The sequence below is a fragment of the Genypterus blacodes genome, unplaced genomic scaffold (assembly GCF_046128005.1).
Source record: "Genypterus blacodes isolate CSIRO-AG114 ecotype Tasmania unplaced genomic scaffold, CSIRO-AGI_Gbla_v1 ptg000093l_1, whole genome shotgun sequence".
In the NCBI taxonomy this organism is placed as follows: domain Eukaryota; kingdom Metazoa; phylum Chordata; class Actinopteri; order Ophidiiformes; family Ophidiidae; genus Genypterus; species Genypterus blacodes.
In genome coordinates this window covers 2,324,615-2,343,293 of record NW_027466897.1, presented here as the reverse complement: position 1 = coordinate 2,343,293, position 18,679 = coordinate 2,324,615, and the positions used below count along the sequence as shown (strand labels likewise).

Sequence of the window (18,679 nt, the reverse complement as noted above, 5' to 3'; positions counted from 1 at the left end):
ACACAATATACTTCAGCAGCTTTAACCAAAATGGAATTATGATGCTGCAACTTTTGAACTGGATAATTAGAATTCAAATAAATAAATAAAAACAAGGCTTTACTTTATTGGCAGATTGTTGCATCCCCGCTTTTGTAACAGACCTGGAGGCACACATAAATGACATAGTGACACAGTGCACCTAGTTATTTATTATTCTCCTCCCTGGTTATCAACTGTTACCTTTCATGGAAGTGCTATACTTCATTCACAGATAAATGAGTTTATTGCCGATGACACATATGGCACTATGGGTTTCACTGGGAAAAAGGAACGATCCACTTAATGCCACCGTGTTTGCCTGCACCTCCATTGTGCATTGTCTTCCCAAGAGCAATAATCTAACAAAGGAGTACAATAAAAGAACTTTGACCTGCTCCTCTACGGGAACACTCCTCTACTTCTCCCTGGGCTTCCCCCCTCCAGCTCGTCTTCGGAGTAGGAGCTGTAGTTCTCCGATTCTGCTCCGGCGTGCCTCGAGAGGCCTGCAGAGCCTAGCAAACCTGCCCCTGACACGTTGTCTTCCTCGTCCTCCTCCCTGTCCAGGTCCTCTCCGTCCTCCAGACTGGAGTTGTGAGCGTCGCTCTGTGATTTGCTCACTCTGTGTCTCTCTGTGTCAGCCAGCGAGGAGGACTGGCTCGCGTGTTCCTTGGCTTTGCGACTCCGTTTCCACTTCATACGTCTGTTCTGGAACCAGATCTTTACCTGGGGTTAAATGAGGAGAATCATGAACAAAACATTATTTCCTGGTTATGTCCTCTAATAAGTCTGAATGTTCCTAAAACAAGATGCATGAGGGCCCCTGGATCAGTATTTATAATTTCTAGCTTTTACACTGCAATGCAAACCTATACAAATCTATTAAACAAAAAGGAAAAAAAGCATGACCATATTAGAAATGTCAGTCTGTGTCTCACCTGAGTCTCGGTCAGCATGAGGGATGTGGACACTTCGAAGCGTTTGGGCCTGGACAGGTACTTGTTGAGTTTGAACTGGTTTTCTAACTCCAGCAGCTGCTGGCTGGTGAAAGCTGTCCTGGGCCTCCTGCACTTTAATAACCCAGCCTGGGTCTGAGCTGGAAACAAGGAGAGCAGACAGAGGAATCATGGAAAAGGATTCTCAAATTAATAGCCCATGTTTTCTTAGTTTGATTGCATTAGGCTTGTCGGACTATTAACATTTATTGCTGCGTTAATGTGCGGCCAGGGTGAGAGGATATTACTTTGGTGGGGCAATAAAACACCGCAGAGCTCCATTACCTTAATGAAAACACTGTAATGTTATCATTTGATTAAGTGATGAAGTGTCCAGTTCAGGTGTTACCTTTACTGTGAATGTGCTGTTATTTGTATGAGATAAACTGTCTTGTTTATAGCAAATAAAGGCTCCAGACTAGCTGGTTTATACTCCACTGTGGGGCTTTAGCTCAATAAATATAGGCAAATAAAGATCAATTATTAACTAAAAGCAGCACCCTGATTAAACGAATGTACAACCATCCTGGACTGCAGAAATAAGATTTGAAAGTGCATTGTTTGATCATTTTTTAAGGGTTCAATAGTTTAAATAGCTGCAGTTACTATAAAAACAAAACTAGTATTAACACTCGTATTCTCCTCACCTCCATATTCCCCCAGTCTGGGTATGAGCCCGGCTGTGATCCAGGGTTCTAACGGGAGCGTCCCGGCCATCGCTGCCCCCTTCAGCTGCTCCGCGCTGGGCTGAAGCAGCTGACCGAACCCCGGGTACATGAAGGCGGGGTGATGCCCACCGAACACCCCGAAATGGGACACGGAGTGGGCGTACATTCCCTGGAGCCCCCCGTGATGCAGAGCGGCGAAGCCCGGCTGGCAGAAGTTGAAAGGCGGCTGCGGCAGAGCTCCTGTCCGGCCTGGAGACGTCGTGTTCGGGTTGGAGCGGGGTGAGGGAGTCTCTGAGCCCCGGTACGACACGGGGCTGCCGCTGGGGCTCCTGCTGTAAGACCGCGGGGAAGCATCGTCCCGGTCCGCCCGGTGCTCCACATCATGGGCCAGGAGCGCGTCGATGCGGAAGTTTTTGGACCTCTCCATGGAGGAAGCCATAGTTCCTGACACACCTGCAGGCGTTTCAACAAAGTTCCTCACGTGGAAATCTGCTTTATGAACTCGCAGGCTGTTTAAACTGCTGCCATCAGATTAGTGCCTTGCGTCTGTGCTGAGGTGATTTGTTCTGTCTGGCTCGCTTCCACCCGAGCTCTGTGCGTAAAGCCTCGCCAACCCTGAGCTGACCAATTACCAATTAGGCTCCAGTCTGCTGCGTCATGATTGGCCAGAGCAGGACACTCTGCTGGACGGATCATTAGGTTTTTATAATGAATTTTACAATAATAACAAAGTGTGAACACCAGTGGGAATATTAGCGTTTTATCACGCAATAAAAATAGTACTTTCTCAAATAGACGGCCTAAACAAAGATTATGAATCTCTAAAGAATGCAGGCTTTTAACAATTTGGTTAGAATAAAAATATGGGATCGTTAAATATTGTTTTTATCTTTAATTTGCATTTTGCAGAATTTATATCGCAAAAAAAATAACAGAGCTAGTTGATAAGAAAATCCTCTCCCCTCGGTAAAAAGAACAATAACAAAAAAAATTCCATGGCAACCAAGTATCTATCAATTGAATATTGTCACATTTCAAGAAGAGAAATCTAGAAGTTAAGTGCCTGAAGAAATTTTGAAGAGATTAGAAAGGGGATTTAAAATCTGGAAAATGCTGAATATTTCAAAAAGTATGAAAGATATGAGCACCAAAAGTGAAAGCAATAATGTCCTGAATATTCTGAACATTGTGATGTTTGAATGGTGTCTGTAGGTGGAAGTATGCGGAAGTTGTTGGAAGAAAAAGAGAACAACACCGGTGATACACCTCCATAATTACATTCAGTTCAGTTTTAATTCAGTTTAATTCTAGATTGATGCTTTAAATGCATTGAAAGCATAACAATCAAATGTTTATTGTGAAAATGTTCTGCATCAAAGTGATAAATCCTGTTTTCCTCTCTCTCCTTCTCTCTGTCTGAGGCTATGTGTGTATGTGAGGTTGAAGTGTACCATTCTCACACATTTACGCACTACTTGCCTACACACTCAAGCATACACACACACACTCACAGACACATACACACACACAATTACAGTAACCTCACTTTTGCATGACGAAATTCATTATTTTACAACTAAGTCTTCATTAAACTTTATGACCTGTTAAAGTTCACAGAAACCCAGCTCTCTTATCAGTAATTGCCGGTGTGATTATTGTCATCACAGCCAATAAACGGCCGTATAAAGTGACACACTGCAAACTCATTTTCTCTCCCCCTGCAAACCAGACCCAGGCATGAGTCAACGTCTGGCCAGGTGACACAAACTCCAGCGCTCCTTATCAGGTAATTTATGTACTGTAGGTTGTATTCTATCTGCCATTTGTTCCCTTATTGCACAACCAAAAGATGTGGAACTCTTGTAATCTACCGCAGTATATTTCATACACACACACACACACACACACACACACAGACACACATATGCATAAATCTTACATTTGGTTTATATGCTGGTAGTTCAGCAGGTGTTGGCGTGTTTGTCTTTGAAGTGAGAGCAGTTCTTTCCCAGGCCTCCGTCTGCCTCTTATCAGTCCTGATAAACTCCCAGGAAATCAACACAGAGACACTATAGAGTGTAACAGAGCAGCTCCATTTTTATCTTATGATTTAGAGAACGGATGTGCGTTGGTATTTGTCTCCTGCCTTAGAAAATGTATAATGTCATCACACACAGGAACGATATGCCTGATAGGATGCAAGGTGAAGAAGCTCTGCACTGGATCACTGGATTATATTTGTTGTGCATCACTGTGTGTGTGTGTGTGTGTGTGTGTGTGTGTGTGTGTGTGTGTGTGTGTGTGTGTGTGTGTGTGCGTGTGCGTGCGTGTGTGTGTGCGCGCGCGTGTGTGTGTGCGCGCGCGTGTGTGTGTGCGCTGCATGGTGCGTGGTGACAAACATCACATCTGCAATTACTGATAAGAGGTGCTGGGTTTGTGACTTTTAACCAGTAATAAAATTTAATGAAGACTTAGTTGTAAAAGGCTAAATTTGGTCATCTGTTTAAAGTGACATTAATTAATATAATACTGTGTGTCTGTGTGCGTATGTGTGTGTGTGTGTGTGTATGTGTGTGTGCAGAGAGAGAGAGTAAGAGGGCGAGCGGGGCTGATCTCAATATGGTCGATATGACTTTGCATTGACGGTTAATGTTGATCAGTCAGTTACAATCAGCGCTGGTCCAGTTTTGAGGTTTGATTCAAAACTTTGCTACTAAACTACTAACTATACTACTATACTATGTTACCATACCATGCTACCATACTCTAAAGTGTTGTACCCTGTAAATAAGTATGTTCAAAATCAGCAGGAGGCCCAGATGTCTCCCCACGCATTAGAAGTTGGTGTTAGACCTGTTGTGTTAAAGAGCTGGAAGTGTTTTCTAATTGCCACTTTGGAGTCAGAGTAACCTTATACACACACAGACAGGAGAGCAGACGAGCCCACACACACACACACACACACACACACACACACACACACACACACACACACACGGGAACAACACTGAGAGCAAACCAAGGCAACACAGATCAGCTCCCCACCCATGGGCTCGGCTGTAAAAGATCCATTCATTTAGCTTCTATTCATACACAAATGTGACAGAGGTTAACTCGGTGGGCGATTCTGTCAGGAGGGGAAGCAGATTACACCATAACAGCACACCAGCAAGAATATGGAGACAAGAGAAGAGACATTAAAGCTCAATATAGAAGGATTCCAATGTGAATAATCCTGTATTATAGATAGAATGAAGCGCATCCACGTGCATAACTATGAGCATGAGTGAATATAAGGCAGAATGTGTCAAGGTCAATGGAGGAGGACCACAGGAGGACAGTTTAACTCAGGGTGCAATTAAAGCAAGTGAATAGTTAGATAGAATCAATATTCAGTCATTGATTACCAATAATAGTCAATGTTGTTAATTGAAGAGAAGAGAAGAAGGTGAAAGTGCGCTTGGATTTATGTCCCATTTGTTTTTACTGTTTTTAGTTTCCAATCCTATGCAAAAACCAAAGACATCATAACGTAATATATGACAAAAATGGACACGGATGAGAATGTTTGCTCAATATATTTACATGTATTTTTATATTAAGTGTAACATGTGAGATTGTCCATGTTTCAGAACTGCCAGCAGTTGCTATATTCCAGTGAAAGGTTCAGTTGTAGGTGTTCAGGCTGGCAGATGTAAAGGGCCTCATGTATTTTATGAGGTCCATTAAATAAAGTCAAATATGACGATGAATCCCAGGGGACATGAGGCCCAGAGGAAAATTCCCCCAAATCCTACACCGATATATGATAAAGCCTGTTGTTCTCTTCTGGTCTGAGTCCTATTGTTGTATTGTCCAGTCCAATATCTGCTTTTTGGCTTCTATTGTTGTATCTATTGTCAGGGCCTCGTTTTTCTCTAATTGGCCTAATGGAGCGCAGGGGAATACAATATTTCCTGGTTAAACGGAGATGGGTGTCCAGGGTGGCAAGGTTCAACGTTGTTGAAAACGACTTGATTAATGACAGCCGTCAACAACTGAGACCCAGACATAATGAGGAGGACAAGAGGGAGGAGCGGAGGAGGAGGAAGAGGAGAGAGAGGAGGGGAGCAGGAGGATTGGCTGATTATTACTTAGCACAGTAAACAGTGAAGATGACAGTACAATGAGATTAAGCTTGGGGGCAGAAGTGGAAAGGAGAAAGGGGAGAGGAGAGGAGAGGAGAGGAGACAACAGAGGCAACAGAGTTAATTAGTCCTAAGCTGCGGTGTGTGAATGAGAGGAGGGGACAGACACACGTAGAGCTGCTGGACACACAAAGACAGGGGCAGGGACGGGCCGCCGAGTGGTGGCGGGATGGAAGAGTTAAACATCTGTTGCTCTGTGGGAGTCGCAGGATGCTAAGGAGAGTCGAATTCCCCCAGAAAGCCCAAATATCATCTTCATTTAACACGAAAACGTTTTGTATGGAATTTGTAAACAAGTGTAAACCGCTGAAACCTGGAATACTAAAATGTATAAAAGTACTATTTAGTTTTTACTAAATTTGCTACTGCATGTTTTGACCCAGTCATTTGACTTGACTGAGGGGGAGCGAGAGTGAGAGAGAGAAAGGCACAGACCTTTTGCGCTTATTAGCTGCATCGATGGAAATGTCATATCTTTAGTAATTGTAGAGAAAAGGTTCTCGTTGTCGGCAGGATTCGAACCTGCGCGGGGAGACCCCAATGGATTTCTAGTCCATCGCCTTAACCACTCGGCCACGACAACCTATGACTACAGCAGTTACTCAGTGGGACGTCTCCAGCCACATGCACGTGTGACCCATACAGCTGTAGGAGTTATATTATTAGTGACGTTTTATTCCTTTGGATATCTCCTTTCTTCCTTTGTCTCATTAACTTTGCCAGAAGTCAGAAGTGGGGTTTCCTCTGACCTATGTTTTGTGCAACTCCTGGTGCCACATGCATGCTTGTTTTTTGATCTTTTCAAAACTGAAGAGACGAGATAGTTACACTCTGTCTGTTTGTCTTATCTGTATGACTGACTTGACGCTTGTCACTGTCGCTGCACAACATGATCATACATAGAGTAGATCTTAGGTGACAGAACCTTACATTAGAACCCACACTCACAGAGAGAGAGACCTCTGACGCTCAGTATCCCACCACACGCTGAGTGATAACAGCTCTCCTCTTCATCACACCATCATTTCCTCAGCCTCCTCACTGCGTTTTTTTTAATCTAGTCTCTGTCATTCTTTCCCTCAATCCGTCCAGAGAGGACAGCAAAGAAGACATTAAACCTGACAGTTCAATTAGCCTGGTGGTCCACAGACACTCCCACTATTTCATGTTTGCTGTGTTTAATCAGAGCTCTCTCTCTCTCTCTCTCCCTCTCTCTCTCTCTCTCTCTCTCTCTCTCTGTGTCCAAACATAGCCTAACTCTCTATCCATTGGTCTCTCGTCCCTCTTCCAGCACTCTAACTTGTAACACAGCTTTACTGTTGGAGGCGAAGGAACTGCTGGTAACCACGGTGATGCCTCTGCGCTTACAGGTTGTGTATGCATTTTGAAACATCTCTCCTGGATCCTGCTCGACTCTTTGCGGGGGCCTGGCGTGTTCTCGCACAGCAGGGGAGGTGATTAGGTCACAGAGGGTGTTCAAGGGTTAACGGGGGAATTAGCTTTGCTTTAATTGGCGGTTGTTACTGAGGAGGAAGTGACAGGCGTAGAGGAGGAGCCGTCACTGTCTGATATATGTTGTCCCACACAACAGCAGACTTCATCTCCCTAATTACAATCTCCACTCTCCTTATTCTATACATCTCCTCTTGTTCTCCTTCTGTCAGCATCTCTGCTGTCTTTGTCTGCTCCTTCACCTCATGTTACTCCACTAATAGCAATCAAGACAAATCACTTAGTTACATTAATGAAATAACTACATGCCGCGCCAATTAGCTGCGTTAATGGACATACAATGTCTTTATTGGTTGTTTAGAAAAGAAGCTCATTGTCGGGGGGATTCGAACGTGTGCAGGGAGACTCAAGTACATTTCTATGTACTATTGAATATCCTGCCATTAGTGGAGAGGGAATCTCTCTTGGAATTGCCTCTCCCAAGGTTTCATCCTTTTTTCCTTATACCTTACGGTTTTCCTGGGAGTTTTTCCCCGGTCTTCCTAGAGAGCTTTGGCTAGGATGGGAAATATTCCATCTGCAGCACGCAAGTTGTCGTGGCCGAGTGGTTAAGGCGATGGACTAGAAATCCATTGGGGTCTCCCCGCGCAGGTTCGAATCCTGCCGACAACGTGGTTCTTTTTCAAAACTCATGACGCGAGATACTTACACTCAGTGCAACATGATCATAAATAACATTCAAGAACTGTTTGAATCTTAAACTTTTTCACAACTTAGTTGCAGATTACATGTGATGGAGACAAGAACCCATTAAGCTTTGGTTGAACCAAACCGTACACAAACACATACAGAACCACTCAGGCAAGCTCCGAAACCAGTTTGCACACACCATTGTATACCAGTTGTCGTGGCCGAGCGGTTAAGGCGATGGACTAGAAATCCATTGGGGTCTCCCCGCGCAGGTTCGAATCCTGCCGACAACGAGCATTTTTCAAACCTGCAGGGCTGCATTCCATGATAATGTGCTTATCAGTGTCACAGCTACTTTTGTTCACACACATGCAGGCACACTTGAGCCAGCGGATGTCAAGAAGGTCAGTGGTTGTTGTCCCCGAGCGATGAAGGCGAAGGACTACAAATCTGCTTGGTTCTCTGGGCACAGTTGAGAATCCTGCCAACAAGGAGCTCTGACTTGTTCTTGACACTGTGACATTTGAATGCAGCTCAAAGTTTGACACTCTGGTTTCATTTCATTTCTACAAACACATTTCTCACATTTCACTGTAGCTGAAGGTCAGTCAGGACACTACACACACTCCTGTATAAGCCTGTTCAGTCACTGAGCTGCCCTAATGTCTGTAAATGAGCAGCTAATGATGTGTGTGTAGCTATTTGCTTATCCATATCAGTGTCACAGCTGCTTAGGTTCACACACACACGCCGAGCCTGCGATCAATGAGCAAACAGATAGCGATGGTTTGTTTCAGTTGCTACAAACGTTTATGTGATGAAACTTTCCGAAAACCCTGCTGCTATCTCAAGAAGGTGTCCGGTTCAATTCCAGCTCAGCGTGTTCTCCCAGTGTGTGTGTGAGTGGGGGTGTGTGTGTGGGGGTGGGGGGTGTTCGGTCCTTGCACTTCGCTTTGGATTAAAGCATCAGACTAATTCATGGATGTAAATAAGTGTACATTGGGTCGGTCTACATGGGAGGGAACCCCGGCTTGTGTTGTGTTCAAATGCCCACAGATGGTGCAGAAAAGCCCATTTTCCTCCTCCCTGTCCTTAACTCCCCTCCTCCCTCCATTCTTGCCTATTGACGTGATAATGGCCACAAATTGATGAAGCCATTGAGTGCTGCGGTGACACAAGGGTGAGTGGGGACGCAAACTCTCCACCACCCAGTAACACTCATTAATCAGAGCCGGTCCAGCCCGCCGCCCCTCCCTCCAGACAGCCTGACACACTGCCAGGACACACACATAAAGCCTCATCTGTGTCCCTGTCCACTCGGTCTGCCTTCATCTTCCTCTCTCTCTCTGAGCCTCTCTCTCTCTCCCCGTGTGTTCTTGTTCTTTCTGTCCCTGCATCAGTCAAGAGAGATGAAAAAAGAACCAGCAAAAGACGAATAAGAAAAAAGAGCAAGAAGAAGAAGAAGAAGAAGAAGAAGAACCATCCGAGCTAGAAGAAGAAGATGAAGACGAAAACACAAATGTCCTTGAAAGTTCGACGTTTACTTTCTAAATGACGACTGGTTTGTTTTCGATCTTAAAGGTAAATCACAGCGTATAGATTTGTGGCTGCTGTGTTGACTTCTACCTCCTGAACTCTCACTCGATAATCAAATCAACACCTTCAATACAGTTAAGTCCCAGCAGCTCCCACGGGACCTGTATCTAACGCCACACAAGACAGGCCACATCACGCCTAATATGCTGATGTTTTCACTCATGTTGCTCTGTCGTCTGGATATTATGCACGGATCTTTAATGAAAACTTGGTTTGCAGGTTGGAGAGGTCTATCTGCATCCATACATACAAGAGACAGCCAACCAACAACACAAACTTGGAATTCATACAATTATATCTGGACCAAGCTGGATAAAAGTCTGAGATTTGCTTTTTGATATTCCTGAATGAAGGAATGAATGTATCAGTTCACTGTAAAATAAGAAAAATACAACAAAATAAATACATATAAAATACATAACAATCATAATAATAAATACCTTAAAAATAAGCACATTTTTAATCAAGGGAAAATCAATACATACGCAATACATCAACATACACGCACACGCACACGCACGCACGCACACACACACACACACACACACACACAAAGAGTCGATGCACGGACCTCTCCAGAGGTTACAGCAGTTGTCGTGGCCGAGTGGTTAAGGCGATGGACTAGAAATCCATTGGGGTCTCCCCGCGCAGGTTCGAATCCTGCCGACAACGTCCAATTTTTTCTATACGGCGGAACCTCAATGGTGTCGAATATGAACATGAAGTCATCTACCTCCCTCCAGTGGTTTTGTGTAATCCTTCCCAAACTCGTGCCGATTACTGCAGCTGTCACAACAAATTAGCTTTTAACTGTTCTACACACGCGCACACTTACATACACTCTGATCGGAACAGCGAAGTGTTTTCATAAGTTGTCGTGGCCGAGTGGTTAAGGCGATGGACTAGAAATCCATTGGGGTCTCCCCGCGCAGGTTCGAATCCTGCCGACAACGTTCAAATTTTTCTTGTTCGGAAAGTAAATACAGGCAGAGTAATGTTAAAGCCAATGTGCAAAACGTGTTACAAAATTAACACCAATGCGGAAACTGACATCCGGGGCATTGTACTCCGAAAAATAATCTCCAACCGACTTTAGACAAGACCTTTAAAAACTCACAGCTTTATACATTATACATATATTCCATATCTGCTTCTCTAATGTCACACATCGGATAGACTTTAGTGCTGTTACCGAGGTGTTCCTCTCTGTGAAGGAGGACAGAGCAGAGGCTGGATGTGCCTGACCTCTAGTGTCCGTGTGGAAGCACAAACCTGCAGCAGCCCTCAATGGAAATTATTATTTTATCATTAATACATTAACACATTGTAGTTGGACTCAAATTGCTCTACAATTACAGCGCCAATGTAAAACAAAGAAGGTAAAAAGAGCTTGAAATGGATGGATCGCAATCGAAAGTACTCGTCCTATACTGGTACTGTCCACTAGATCCACTAGGTGTCGCCAAAGACCAACTGATCATTACTCCTCTCGACACAAACAGTGCCGTGCGTCTGTGTGCTGTGATGCACAGCTTTGTAATCCTCAGCTGTGTTTATTGTTGTTAATGTATGCCTGCACTGAAAGCATGTTTAGCAGAATAAATACTCCACAACCACAACAGAGGCCTCCAGAGACCCACAAACCACACTTTGGAAACCACATTTCCTAGGATGCAGGTTTAAAGTTAGAGTAATGAAACGCTGTTGAAACACTCATTTGTGAAAAATATCACAACTCTGTAGCGCCACCTACTGATGATGGCCAAAAAAGGAAAAAACTCCAAAATACAAAACATTACAATGGGATTAACCACATGAATTGTCACTCATATTGTATCTTGCATGTTCGCATGTGGGAGGAGTTGTGGCTGCAGGACTGTGTTGCAAATGTGTGTCACTGAATGCTCCAGGCTTTGAAGGGACAGGATCATGCATTGTGCAGCTCCTTGACACTCCCACTGAGGCCTGAGTATCCACAGGGAGACCAGGGGCTCCTCCTTCCTTTCCCAGCCTGTCGTTGGTGGGAACCAGGAACAAGGCAGCCCAAAATGACTTGCTATTTTTACCACTCTGTGCACAATCTGAGAGCTGCTCCCCGGAGACCTGTTGCCGGCAGCTCTCCCCGAGCCGCAGAATTTAACCCAGGACAACTCTCCCCAGATGTGATGGAAAACATCTGGCCAGATGTTAGACTACAAGGCATGGCTATCCACCCCCCACTGCCCGAGCACCCCGAGTCCCGGCCCACCCCCACGTTGATAATGCTGATAAATCGCAACTCAGGAATGTGAGGTTTAACCATCTGATGTGCTGCATGTTGGGTTAAGATGTAAAATCCACACATTGTATATAAAAGAGCCACGAGCTGCGTCTCATTCAAGCCGCGTCCTGCAGAGGGAAGCAAGCTTGGACAACTCTCCTAAGGTTCTCAACTTATAACACATCTTCACCCTTGGAAAGCCACTATAGATCATCTGATGATGAACCAAGAAGGAGAAAGTTAACTTCCCAATCAGAACTACTCAGATATCCGATTTGGTATGTGTGAGTTAAAATGATCCATTGAAATAAATGTAGGCCACTGCCACTACAGTAGATATGTGGGATTTTCAAAATAATAGTCTATTTCTATTGTACAATTTATACCATTAAGAAATTAAAAAAACATAATGGTTCCCAAACAGCCAATGCTTCAGGCCTTTTCTTAGCCTGACCGCCATCCGTCTCACCTTCACCTTCTTTGGGTTCATGACAAACATCCCAGAATACCTCGTTATTTATGACTGAATTTTATTTAATTTAAAAAAAGAAAGATTAACTGTAAATGTTTACATTGAGTTCAATTGAAACATTTGTGTATTCTGTTTCAGCACAGGTTAAACATGAGGCACACAACAAGAATGCTTACATCAAGTTTGCAGTTCTAGCATTGTTCATATACTAAGAGTAGGAGAAAGACTGCAAAAAACACATTTTTAAATCTCAAGCTGTGCAGAATCAAGAACAAATAAATCTGGCGTTCAGCTGAAGCGTTCCTGTGCAACAGACAGGAACAACTGATTTCTCAAATCCCTGTCGTCGGTGACATTTAAAAAAATACACACTGAACCGTAAAAACCAGGAAACCTGTTTGTGAACTGTGACGAGACCGAGTTTGGCTTCATTATTCCCTCCACGCTGTCAAATAGTCGACTTTAGAAACGGTACAAAACCCTCCGTCTGCTCTTAAAGAACACGCTCATCGATATACCTGAAAATATAGCAACTCTCCGGCGTGAATCAAAACTGGCTTGTATGTAAATATAAGTATAACAAATCTTTTACACAAACGCACCAGACAGGAAAAGCTGTAACTGGTCCAAGTCTCTCTCTTTCTCTCTCTCTCTGTCTTTGTATCAAGAATATGTGTTTGTGTCGTGAATGTTTAGAGTTTCCCTGTGAAACATCAACCTCGGGCCAGAGAGGGTGGCGTGCTGCACGTAACGACTCCAGCTTCAGCGGCACAAACAGCTTCTTTTTTTTCCACAAACACAGCAAGAAATATTAGAATATAAAGCCTCTCTTCCACACCAGGGCCCACAGCTCAGAGCCTATATGTACAGCTTATGGTACGAGTTTGAGCGACTAGCACAGGGACACAACGAGGCCGCTAAGTTCTAACCTAATGTATTTGCAGGAAGCGAATCATCGAGACAGAAACCGTACTCATTTATTGCACACACACACACGATATTGATAAAGGGATCGACTTTGAATTGGTGGAGACCTTATCCTGATTCCTGGAACGTCGATCCCGCTCCTTTTGAAAGAGGGCACACATACATGATATTTGAGAGAGTGTTTATAGGGACAGGCACTGCAAAAGCGCAGGTTTACAAAGTGGGATTTGATCACATGTGCAGTGCCGTCAAACAAGCGTAGAAGAAGAAAACACCACGGCGGGGAGAAAGCCTCCCTATTCAAAGACTGTTTGGCATCGATATCATCAATTCGCAAGTAACTGAATAGAGTTCAATCACCGAAATGGTTCTTCTAGATCTACATGGTACACCGACACGCGTGACAGGTCAGAGGAGCCCTGGGAGGACACGGGGTCGCTCCATGGCACAAGAGGAACGGTGGATACAAAAGTGGTTTAACAATGACCGGGTTATTCATGACATCTGACGGTTCGGGAGCGCCAGAAATACAGACAGACGACGTACAATCAAACCCTTTTTTTTTCTTTTTTTACAGACCATCTCCTTTGTCTTTGTTGACGCTGCTGAAAGTGGTGTGCAGTCGTTGCTAAAGTAAACATCTGCCTGTTCCCGACGTGAAATATCACCGTGAAGCAATCGACGAGGCGAGGTCGTCCGCGGCCGACCTCTCGACCCCCTCCCCCGACGTCTCTCTGAAGACGGTTCCGCGGTCGGCCGTCACGATGGTCAACATTGGTTATACGCGCTGGAAGTCCTTCTCCGCTCTTTCGTCTTCCTCTCTTCACTCCAGTTTTACAAAACACCTCGAAATACTTTGAACCAAATTTCTATGGCATGCAACCCATTAAAAAGGCTTTCACCGCCAAAGAGTGGCACTTATTTACAGCTGTAGTGGTGCCTCTGTAAATCTGATCACAAGAGACTGAAGGGGGGGAGAAACAACAATGTATGGCAAATAACTGCACTTGGGGGAGAGAAGGAGGGGGGGTTAGGGGGGAGGACAGGGAGATGCTGCTTGAGGCCAGATGTTGATGGTGGGTGATGGTGGTGGTTTGGTGCTTTACTGTCCTCAAATCTGAGCACTCAAGAGCAGCACCGAGGGTGGAGGAGGGCTTCCGTGTTACGCTGTTGTGGGCACCGACACCTCCAGCAGGCGGTTGTTCTTGCGTTTGCAGGAGGCGCTGTTGCCGTTCTTCGGGGCCCCCTGGATGAATTTCACACACACTTTGTCCTGCTTGAACTGCACCAGAAACCTGCGGGACAGAGACGTAGGACCGCGGGGTTATTAAAGCTCCGTGCAGACATCACATCCCCGGGCCAGAATAATAACAGGAGAGAAACCTTCACGCTCGCTTACTCGTCTGAGATGTCGATGTTGAGCTGCTCCCGGTCTGCAGCTGAGGCTCCCACACGGTGGATTTTGGTGATGATCTCGATCAGGTGCTCGCTGCTGAGCAAAAAGTCTCCTTTGACAGCCGAGGCCGACCCCTGACACACAGACACAGTGTAATGAGACCAGGGCTGTAACTAGTGACTATTCTATGATACTATAATCCATTGATCGGATTATTAATCAATATTTGTACATGTAAATACAGTGTGGAAACTTTGATATGGACGAGTCAAACTTATCCATTGGAATAAATCTAACCCATGTATTTTTTTAAATCATTTCTAATTAAATGTACTGATAGATTACAATTGAATAATCAAGACAGCACACAAGACTTTTGTTTATTTCTTGCCAACAAAAGACTGGAATGGAAGACTAAATCTTTAAATGTTGTGGTGGATTATGATTGATTGGTCGTAGCAGCGCTGAATGAGACACTTTTGCAGGTCTAAATATAACTAAGAGGTAAAGTCAAAGAAAAGAAAAGAATCCAAAGTGATCTGAAGCTCGACGCCTCATGTGGGTCATTCCTGCTTTCTTTGGAGGTTTCAGTTTTCCATTTCTACCCACAATTTCCTTTGAGTTCAACTTAGGTGACTCATCACTGACTGGAAGACAACTGATGTGTTTCACATGGAGCACATTCACATTTTAAACCCACAGTAAGCTACTTTTTAAACAAACGAACAGGAATGAGTGTAAATGCCTCTCTCACCTCTTTGAGTCGCAGGGCAAAGAAGCCGTCGCTCTGCGTGCTGACCGACACGCTGGTGAGGTCGGGCAGGGGGACGCTAGCCTTCACCTGGCCCGTCTTCTGGTCGGCCAGGAGCACGCCGTTCTTGGTGAGCAGGAATATCCGGGCGGTGCCCTGGAGACCGGGGAGCACAAGGTGTTACCCATCATCACGCATGGCAAAAGGCACAGGAACAAGAACAGGATGAGCGCACGGAGAGGACAAGATAACTTCTGACTGGAACTCGGGCCAAATTAGCCAATTAGTGTCCAGCATTACAGAGCACGGTCAAATAACAACATGTTTACTGCTCAACTATGTTTTTCGAACATGGCAAGGCTCTAGAGATAGGCCGCAAAAAAGCTCACATTTAGCACTTCAGTGGCGCCTTCAGGCAGACTGAAGGCTGAATGCAGACTGAATGCTTTGGTTGGAGCGTCTCGTCTTCCTTACCTTGCCGTTGGCCCGGTTGATCTTGTTAACCACGTCGGCCAGCAGAACCTTTTCCTCCACGGAGCTGTTGAGTTTCTGGTACTTGGGGTTCTTGCTGATCTCCAGGTAGTCTCCTCTGAATGGCTGACTCACACTGAGGGGGGAACAAGGGAAGAAACCTTAACACTCACAGTACCCCACACATGAGACTGATGGATGGATGAAATCACACAAACACATTTTACAGGGCACATTTAGCCGAAAGAGCCAATCCCTTTTATGATTTGCCAGACTCTAAACTGGAAATATTGCGATCAAATGTGACTGAGTCAACAAACTTTGTAAATGCTGCCACAGCTGTTGCATTTATGACCACTCAGCTTGGCTTCTGATTGGCTGTCAGTCTTTCCCATGTCACACTGCACGGTCTACCTCCTGTGTGCTCAAACACAGGATGTGCTGGTGGACCATAAATATTGTGTTTAAGATGTTCTATATTTACTTTTTGACAGGCTTGTGCCCAGAGCGGAGGAGTCAAACCAGCTAAACCAAGCTCACACTACAGGTGGCCCATCAAAGCAGCATCAGAGGGACCTGGTTGGCTGAGAGGTTCACCTACAAGCTCATCAACACTACCTGGGGACGTCTCCACTCTGACTTTGCAGTACCTGCTGGGGTAGAGAGCCTTCTTATCCTTGAAGATCTCGCTGGCCTCTAGCTTTTCCTCGTACACCGCCTTCTTCTCGTCTGTGAACTGGCTCCTGTATTTCTTGCACTAAACACAAGGACACAGTTACACACCAGCTGCTTGCACAATCAGCCGATTTGAATGTTGATAACTGGGACAGACAGGAGACACATCGCCGTGGTTACTGACCCTCCAGAGGTGGAAGATTCGCCGCAGCTCTGAGTGGACTCCATCCAGGAACATGTAAGGCCTGGGTGGCCAGTTTTTGTCTATGGGTGACATGGAGGGTAGGGTGCTCCTCAGGCTCAGGAAGTATTTCTGCAGCTGTACACACAGACATGTGTGTGAGTACCGGAGGTAAAAAGGAATCCGAGTACAATTATCTCCATTTTCAGATGAATTACCAAACTAACTTTCAGCCCTACTTACAATCCTCTGGATGGTGAAATTGTAGATCTTTTTGCCTGCGTTTGCCCTGAAGAACTTCCTGTACTCCCTGCGGACCTGTTCACACAAAGACGTCAAATCATCCATGTGTTGACTTATGAATTAGATGTGGAACAGGCAACCAAAAACTGAAAGGAGAAGACTTTATACACGAGCAGACACAGGCAGAACAACAGAGGTTTGGTTAGTGACACACAATCAACTGGACCAGACAGCTCCTGAGTGAAAACACAACGGTGGTCACGGCAGACGACCTTCATGCAGACCTTAATCACACAGATGGAGGTTTAAACAGGTGCACTGTGAGGGGAAGATTAACAATGCAATAAACCATCAGCATGATGAGAACCGCTCCTCTCAAAACTCAACAAACCTCAATACATAATCACCAAGAAGTAGGACACACACACACACACACACACACGTCACACACCTAAAGACAACAAAGAGGAAAAACAACAACAAAGTGGATGTGTATGGTTAGTTGCACAGTTGAGCATGCCAGTGGAGAGACTTCTAGAGAGAAGAACAGATCAGATGGAGACAGACGGACAGACAGTCTCTGCTCAGTGAGTCTGAATGTGCAGGGCCAAAAAAAGCTTCCATCAAGGAATGATTTATTACTTTATCAGAAGCTTTGGGATTATGGGGGGGGGGGGGGGGGGGGGGGGGGTTAACCATGTCATAGCTGCCTATTCTGTACAAGAGGAAAATGTGCAGGAGGCTTCCTTCCACTTTATTAACCTCGGACCACAGTATCAAACTTCAAAGGGAGTGTCTGACCTGACTTCTCAAAAGGGCAATCCGCCCAGTTTACACATTAAATTCAGATTACTGCAGGTAAGTCCGGTTAACGCTAAATACAAGGGGTTTGAACACCGAGGTCAGATGCTGAGGAGTGCAGGAACATTCCATTTAAAGCAGCACGGCAGCCAATCTGGTTCTGCTGTTCCAACCTTTGAAGTAGCACCAGGTTGTGGCTTAATGAGTACGCCCTTTACCATTCTACTGCATTAATACTATGCTTTCAAGGGGAATTTGGTAGTTATTTAGTTTCCATCTCCAAAATAGAGCTGCAACAATAATAGGAGTTGCACGCTGACTAATAACCTCATCTAATCCCAACTTGCTTGGGTCAAGGGAACACTATTTTGCAGCTCGGCAGGCTTAAAGACACAGGCTTCCTAAACGAGGGTGGCTGAGGAGGATAACGAGGGTCAGGAGGTGGTGATGAGCGTGGCGGTGAGACTTGGTGAGGGGCTGCAGCCGGGTGGGGGCTGGTAAGGTACCTTGAGTCCCTGCCAGTAGGCCCAAATCACAGCGACGGCATGCTTACGCCTGGCCTCTTCTTTCAGCCGCCTCAGCTCCCTGCGAGCCTGTTCAGGGTGGGAGGAGAAAGGGGAGAGCGGGAACAAATGAAGCAAGGGAAGATGAGAAGGAGGAGGGCGAAACCCGTTTTGCTTGAGGCAAGCAAACACACACAAACACACACACACACATACACACGGCACACAAGCCCTGTGTGAGGCATTCAGGGGGGGCGGAAGAGCGCCAACCTTCAGATGAATACGGCACTGGACACTATGGTCATTATGATCATTCATCAGGAAACTGCAAAAGAAACTTTGAAGTGTAACAGGCGGAGTGTCAGTCACACGTCAGGCAGGAGGCGACGCCTC

At 45.3% G+C, this 18,679-nt stretch overlaps 2 protein-coding genes and 5 non-coding genes across 9 annotated transcripts in view; 4 read left to right on the top strand and 3 right to left on the bottom strand.

Moving 5' to 3' along the window:
• Positions 1-420: 420 nt before the first annotated feature.
• Positions 421-2,120, bottom strand: LOC143007770 (uncharacterized). Its single transcript, XM_076159225.1, has 3 exons — positions 1,661-2,120; positions 957-1,114; positions 421-744 (listed from the first exon to the last, which is right to left on the bottom strand). Exons 1-3 carry the CDS (start codon positions 2,118-2,120, stop codon positions 421-423), a joined length of 942 nt encoding a protein of 313 aa, XP_076015340.1.
• A 4,249-nt stretch (positions 2,121-6,369) lies between these two features.
• Positions 6,370-6,451, bottom strand: trnas-aga (transfer RNA serine (anticodon AGA)). The gene has a single exon. It is a non-coding gene; the product is annotated as a tRNA-Ser (tRNA).
• A 1,459-nt stretch (positions 6,452-7,910) lies between these two features.
• trnas-aga (transfer RNA serine (anticodon AGA)) lies at positions 7,911-7,992 on the top strand. The gene has a single exon. It is a non-coding gene; the product is annotated as a tRNA-Ser (tRNA).
• Positions 7,993-8,221: 229 nt separating this feature from the next.
• Positions 8,222-8,303, top strand: trnas-aga (transfer RNA serine (anticodon AGA)). Its single transcript has one exon. It is a non-coding gene; the product is annotated as a tRNA-Ser (tRNA).
• Positions 8,304-10,196: 1,893 nt separating this feature from the next.
• Positions 10,197-10,278, top strand: trnas-aga (transfer RNA serine (anticodon AGA)). Its single transcript has one exon. It is a non-coding gene; the product is annotated as a tRNA-Ser (tRNA).
• A 199-nt stretch (positions 10,279-10,477) lies between these two features.
• Positions 10,478-10,559, top strand: trnas-aga (transfer RNA serine (anticodon AGA)). The gene has a single exon. It is a non-coding gene; the product is annotated as a tRNA-Ser (tRNA).
• A 1,820-nt stretch (positions 10,560-12,379) lies between these two features.
• The window catches only part of myo1b (myosin IB), a 53,716-nt gene continuing 47,416 nt past the window's right edge, over positions 12,380-18,679 (bottom strand). For 2 of the 3 annotated variants that reach the window (XM_076159038.1, XM_076159036.1), the window contains 8 exons: positions 18,290-18,376; positions 16,983-17,057; positions 16,743-16,877; positions 16,534-16,640; positions 15,887-16,019; positions 15,416-15,568; positions 14,665-14,795; positions 12,380-14,560 (listed from right to left, as the gene is read on the bottom strand). In XM_076159038.1, the coding sequence (XP_076015153.1) occupies positions 14,428-14,560; positions 14,665-14,795; positions 15,416-15,568; positions 15,887-16,019; positions 16,534-16,640; positions 16,743-16,877; positions 16,983-17,057; positions 18,290-18,376 (954 nt within the window). In that variant the 3' untranslated portion in view covers positions 12,380-14,427. The remainder of the gene's footprint in view (positions 14,561-14,664; positions 14,796-15,415; positions 15,569-15,886; positions 16,020-16,533; positions 16,641-16,742; positions 16,878-16,982; positions 17,058-18,289; positions 18,377-18,679) is intronic. The other variant, XM_076159037.1, reaches the window with a different exon arrangement.

What these genes read in the sequence shown, in the direction of transcription:
- LOC143007770 (XM_076159225.1), bottom strand. Translation starts at nt 2,120, where the DNA reads ATGGCTTCCTCCATGGAGAGGTCCAAAAACTTCCGCATCGACGCGCTC. An exon ending in CAGACTGGGGGAATATGGAG is followed by an intron (nt 1,115 to 1,660) that starts GTGAGGAGAATA and finishes CCTTGTTTCCAG; the next exon opens with CTCAGACCCAGGCTGGGTTA. An exon ending in TCATGCTGACCGAGACTCAG is followed by an intron (nt 745 to 956) that starts GTGAGACACAGA and finishes ATTTAACCCCAG; the next exon opens with GTAAAGATCTGGTTCCAGAA.